This window comes from Micrasema longulum, unplaced genomic scaffold (assembly GCF_059751315.1).
Source record: "Micrasema longulum isolate JH-2025_06_02 unplaced genomic scaffold, ASM5975131v1 h1tg000024l, whole genome shotgun sequence".
Classification (NCBI taxonomy): domain Eukaryota; kingdom Metazoa; phylum Arthropoda; class Insecta; order Trichoptera; family Brachycentridae; genus Micrasema; species Micrasema longulum.
The window spans coordinates 864,704-871,023 of NW_028277232.1; the positions used below are offsets into that span (position 1 = coordinate 864,704).

The 6,320-nt window shown below is 29.3% G+C and overlaps 1 protein-coding gene across 2 annotated transcripts in view; it reads left to right on the forward strand.

Annotated features, from left to right (window-relative positions):
* The window catches only part of LOC148285560 (cell adhesion molecule 2-like), a 100,748-nt gene extending 94,785 nt beyond the window's left edge, over window positions 1–5,963 (forward strand). Inside the window, exons 5-6 of one of the 2 annotated variants that reach the window (XM_088243678.1) lie at window positions 3,091–3,319; window positions 5,253–5,963. In XM_088243678.1, coding sequence (XP_088099804.1) covers window positions 3,091–3,319; window positions 5,253–5,332 — 309 coding nt within the window. In that variant the 3' untranslated portion in view covers window positions 5,333–5,963. Of the gene's footprint in view, window positions 1–3,090; window positions 3,333–5,252 lie in introns of both variants that reach the window. The other variant, XM_088243687.1, reaches the window with a different exon arrangement.
* The last annotated feature ends 357 nt before the right edge of the window (window positions 5,964–6,320 follow it).

Below are 6,320 nucleotides of genomic sequence, written 5' to 3' on the forward strand. Positions count from 1 at the left end.
TACATCAAAATTTGTCGCAACAGAGAAGGAAAACATTTTGAAAAGGGAATACGGAAGTCTAGGCATGTACAAGGCTTATGACCTGTCATTATCTGGTTTAAGTGGCCACTTAATACACTGTGTAACATTCACCATTTTCTTCTTCCATATTCCCTTCATTAAAATGTTCTCTATCTCCGTTGTAATTTAATAATCGTAATTTCTCTCTAGGGGGTGAAATCCAGTATTTTGTCTACAAACATTTGGACAAACTCAAAATATTGTAATAATACTACATATTAATGGCATATCTGGGACTACTGCTTTTTGCATTTAAAAAGCGGACTTCAGATTTTTATTTCAACTTAAAAATGCATTTTGATGACGAAAGTAGACTTCGGTGTTTTATTCAGTTTTAAAAAGCTTATTGAGATAACTTCTGCATTTTTAACTTGATAACGTTAAAAAGTGAACTCCTGTTGTGAACTTCTCTAAAGTAGACGATCTGCAACATACCGATAATCGGTGTGTAAAAGTGATTCCAAACATGTTTATCACTCGGCGACTAGTATACATATTATTGCATACATACTAGCCATTATAATTTGTTTTTAAAAGTCCCCGCCATGGTAAAATTGTTTATAAAATAACCAATACTATTTTAAATATCGTCAACTTTTCTGCTCACTCAAATTTAAAATACACATTTGGTCATAATATTCATAATTACAATACGCGTTATTCAGAGAATCTTCATATGTCTAAGTTTCGCTCAACAAAGTTTGGCAGTAGGTCCTTAGAAAATATTGGCCATTCCAAATATAATAAACTGCCTTAAGAGCTAAGACACGAAAAACTTAATAAAAAATCCAGAAGCGTCGCAATTAAAAAATATTTCTTAAATCTTATTGATAGTGATAATTATTAATGTAGTTTTTATAATATGGCGTTTTATGTTTCTTATACAATAATGTTTTCTTATTATTTCGGATGTATTAATTCGTATGATATTATGTATCGTCAAAAAAATGTTTTTTCTTATGTACGGTTCCAAATGAGTTTCAAATAACTTCTGGGAGTATAATATGTAATTTTTGTATTATGTGTTGTATTAATAATAAAAAAATATATATATGAAAATATTTGAATCAAAAAGTCAGTTGCACGCATTCTGTCAAAAGTGTAATTTAGCTAATGTTCAAAGGCGAGATCTTTGTTATTTTTAAAATTTGAAGTAATAATTGTTTCCGCAACATTCATTATTATATAAAAGATGTTCACAAGAGTCGTTATTTCTTGGTTTCCTTACATTCTTGTATTGTTTAACCTTTAAATGCCCGATGTAGCATTTTGTCCATTTAAACTTTAATTTATTTTTTTTAATATGCAATTGCAACTGAAGAAAGTTAACTTTTTTCTCATTATTTTTTCCATTATTTGCATAAAAAAACGGACAATAAAGGATTAATCCTTTAACTCTTTTATGAATTTAAATTTCAACATTATAATTTATTTGTTGCTTTACCGTGAGAGAGACATTAATATGCAGGGATTATTTCTTAATTTGAATACATTCTTATTATTCTTAGTGGTGGGGTCGGTGATAGTATAGATAAGCTTCTGACGTCATTGCGATCTGTAAAGATCTATTGTGACGGAAAATTGAATACAGAGTGTTGTCTTTTAGATTTATCTTCATTGATTATTCTGAAAAATGTGTATGTTTTTAATTTTGTCTTTATAACATAAAAATGTCGACTCACGGTAATTTGCATGTGTTTATTTTATTGTTTTGTAGATAAAACTTCGAGTGTTTTTATTTATTATTGATTTATCATCCCTTTTCCTCTGCTAATAATGCAAAGGGCAGTGTATTAGTACGCAATGGCACCGTATCTTTATGTTTTTTGCTAAGATAATCCGTCTTACGTAAAATTTATAATTTACTCTTTTTAAAAATAAAAACATATCAAAATTTATCAGGTGCAAAAGAGAGACGTTTGTTAAAGCTGGCTTTTGGAGCGGGCTTTTTTTTTTTTTTCTGTCATATTTCAATTTTTGTTTTTGATTTTCTATCTGTTTCCTATATTCTGTTATGAATTATATTTTTGGTAGTAATAAGAATTTTTACTTTATGAATGCAGAGACAATAATAATACATACAATCTTTCTGATAAGCACGTACTGACAAACTGCCGTCATGCAGCTCAATAGGACTTGATGAATTGTATTATTTTTTGTGTATAAATACATGAATAAGATTTTTTTCTAGTATTTCATGTCGACCATATCAGGAATCGAACAAGAAACCTTTTCCGCTGTCGGCAAACGCAGTGGAAGTTTGACCACGAGGCGAACAATATATTTTTATGTTTATTAAGTTGAAATATAAAATATTTACAACTATTTCGACTATTGATGATTCTTTTGTTTTTAAACTAACCTAAACGAATTGATAAATGTTATTATATATTTGTATATAACCACTGACTGACCTGTCTTTGTCTACCGGTTTCGAGACGGACCCATCCCTTCGTCGGGACACCAATTAAGCCAACATACAAAACCCACCATACACCTTCACCATAGTTGTTGCACATAAATATAAAACCATCTCGATATGCATTTTAATAAGTACATGAACTAATTATGACAAAAATGCATTAATTAGATTACCTGACGAAGAGACGGGTACTTCTCGAAACCGGTAGACATAGAAAAGTCGGTAAGAGGTTATATGATAACATTTAAAAAAGTATTTAACCACAAAGTAATGCTTTTAATATTTATAGTACTAAACGAATTATTTTAGAGGAGTTGTAACAAAGAATAAAACATAAATATTAGTAAATGTCAGTCCATAACTTTTTGCTAGAAAAAGCACTATTGTTATTTGAGTATCTACCAATGGTACAAATAAATGTGTTTTACAAAGAGTATCTATTCTGAAATTAACGATCTACTATTTGACAAAAATTTGTCATTTGTACATTGAAAAAAAATCAACCGGTAGAATAATTATTGAAAGAAAACGGATATTTAAACTTAGGCAGAATGGTGAATGCGATTATGATGATGATGCACATTCCATATTTCCCCCGCTTTGTGCAGATCATCAAGTCCGAGGAGCTGGAAGAGTATAGTCCGGCGGTGCACCAGTTCGGGCTCCTGACGTCCACGCTGGGCGTGCACGTGCGCCTGCGCGCGCAGCACTTCCGGCGCGGCCCGCTGCGCGCACGCTGCACGTCGCACATCTCGCCCAAGCTGTGGTCATCCAACAGAGCGTACATGCTCCAACAAATCACTCCGCAATTGGACAACAGAGAGGCGTTCGTTTTGGGTTCGTAATCTATGTAATGTTGTTTTTCCGGCATGTTTATACTTTAGTTTGACCGTCGCGTCGGCGTTAGTGGGTTTTTTTTATTTATTTATTTATTTACAATTTTAAAAAACCCGTTAGGGTTACATTAGAAATTTAATATTGTCATTTTATGTCTCGTCTAGTCTAGTTAGTCATCATGTGCTTTTTCAGATTGATTTTAAATTGGTCTCCAGTAAAAGTTTTCAAGTAGTAAGGTAAGTCGTTGTAGTGTTGAAGTCCATTATGTAGTATTTTTGACTGTCCTGTGTTTGTCTTTGCTTTTTCAATATGATAGTGTTATTGTTGTCTGGTGTTACATTTGTGTATGTCAGCATTTTTGACTAATATTATGTCGTCGTCTTGAATGTTTCCCAGTGTTATTTTGTGCACAATTTTTAAGGTCTCAATTTTAGTCAAGTAGTTTATGTCAAACTGGTGTGTTTTTTTTGTACAGTTCAGTCATAGAGGTCAGGTAGGGTAGGTTGTATGTTAGTTTAAGGATTTTATTTTGTTGTCTTTGTATTCTTGTTATGTCTGTCTTGTTACCAGTTCCCCAGAAGGCGATCATGTAACTCAATTTACTTTTGACATAGGCTTCGTACATCATAATTTTTTCCTTTCTTGGTATAAAATCTTTAATTTTGTAGAAGAGGCTATGTAGTGATGCCATTACTTTAGTGAGTCCGTCTATGTGTTTTGTCCGGTGGTAATAATGGTTTTGGTTTGGTATTTAATGGTTTTCCAATTAAATTATCTTCTTGCAATATTAGGATTAATTAAAAAAACGATTAATTTGCAAAAGCTACTTATTATTTTTTATTTTTTTTGTTATTTTTTTAAATTTTATTTAATTTAATTTAATTTAATTTTATTTTATTTTATTTTATTTTATTTTATTTTATTTTATTTTATTTTATTTTATTTTATTTTATTTTATTTTATTTTATTTTATTTTATTTTATTTTATTTTATTTTATTTTATTTTATTTTATTTTATTTTATTTTATTTTATTTTATTTTATTTTATTTTATTTTATTTTATTTTATTTATTTTACATTATTTTATTTATTTTATATTGTTTTATTGCATGCATCGTTGTTATAGGATCATGACTATATAACTGCAGGAAAGAACTGAAAGGTTTAAGAATGGAAGCAAAAATGGGTTATTTAACAGTCAGTTTTATAATTTTTGTTGCATAATTTTTCGGTTAATTTTTGTTTATAATCTTGAATAATTTTTAAGGTTGTTAATGTTTATTAAATAAAATAAATAAATAAAACTACTGTGAAAACTGACCCCGGTAGAAGCATTTGTGTATTTGGGAAGTATGAAAGTCCCCCATGCTTAAAACCGTGTATTAAACAATACAATATATTATTTGAGGCGATTATAACAAATAATGAGGAAGTTCAGTGGTTTTTTTATTTATTTTTATTTGTTAATAGACTATTTAAACTAAGTCAAAAATATTTATTTTTTATTTTTATACGTCGTATTATCAGCGCTACGATTTTTTGAAGTTTTGTATTTCTGAAATAACTCCGCGTGTAACGTCAGGGGTTCATTTCCGCTTATTCTCATTCATTGGGCCAGAAATGACAAGCAGACCGGAAATCTTCCATAGCTCTCAGATCATAGGTTGATTCACATGAACCAGTGACGTCATGCAAAGTAGTGCGTTTTTATCTAAATCTTTTTTATTATTTTTTTCGTATATTTTCAAGAAACGTTGCCGTACAATTTAATGCTCTAATTTTTACCCCGCGTAAGAAAACATGTTTTGTATCTAATTTCCCGTAGGGCTGAAGTTCCTCATTAGCAAAACACCTTTAAGGTGAAACGCCATTAAAATTATAAAACAAAATTTAATTACATAAAATAAACAATTAATGTTTCTTTTTGTTCCAGTGACGGGTGGATCTTCAAGATGGCTCATATCTTCACCGATGATAATTCTGAGTATGCTCGTTTTGGGTCTCACAAAATAAATATATTTGGATCATCATTCCAAAAGTTTTTAAACTGCCGATATACAGAGTACATTGATATTTGGATTACGAATTAAAAAAAATAAAAATTAAATGTTTTATTATTATATTGGTGGATTAAATTTGATGTTATTCAAAAACAACGTTTAAACGTAAACGTATGAGATTTGTGGGAGCTTAATTGATGTTTAGTTTTTAACATGTTACCCCTAAACAAGTTCGCTTCGATTTGTATATAATGCAAGTAACTTACGTTTTGTTTTCTATAATTAAACTTGAAAACAATTATTCCCGATTTTTTTTTCAGATAGCGTAGTTCTAAAATTATTTATTCGTATTTACATATTCTCAAATGAATTAAAACATATTTAAGCATGGTAAAACCATAAATCGGTAAACTGATATAATAATTATTGAAAAATGTGTTTTATATGTGAGTCGATAATTTTCATTTATGTAATTTTTTCCTTGGAAAATCATAAGTTATTCAATCATACGATTTTAATCGATTCTCAATGTTGTTGTACCGAATTTATTTTGTTTATTTTTTTGTTATTATTGCACAACTACTTTGGATGTATTAATATACTTAAATGAATAAATAAATAAATATAATCCATTTGTGTTAAAAGCGTTTTCAATTATTTAATAATGACACAACTTTCCTTTAGGAGCGTAGTTATATTTTTTACGTGGACCGTTGAGATGTGAATGATTTATTTTGTGAAATGCAAAAATTTATGTAACTGCTAACTCGGTACCCTATGTACCTTTGTAGAAAAATTATGGTGATATATAGGATAAAATTTTATTTATCTTTAAATCCCAATATGCACTCGATCGGACCCCTTCAAGTAGTAATTTAAAAGAAAGTTGATTTGAAATTTTATTTTTATACGGGAACCGGATGATTGTGCAAAACCAGAAAGAAATGAGGATGTGAGTGATTACAATTTTAGTTGTTTTGATGAAATTTCCAAGATGTATA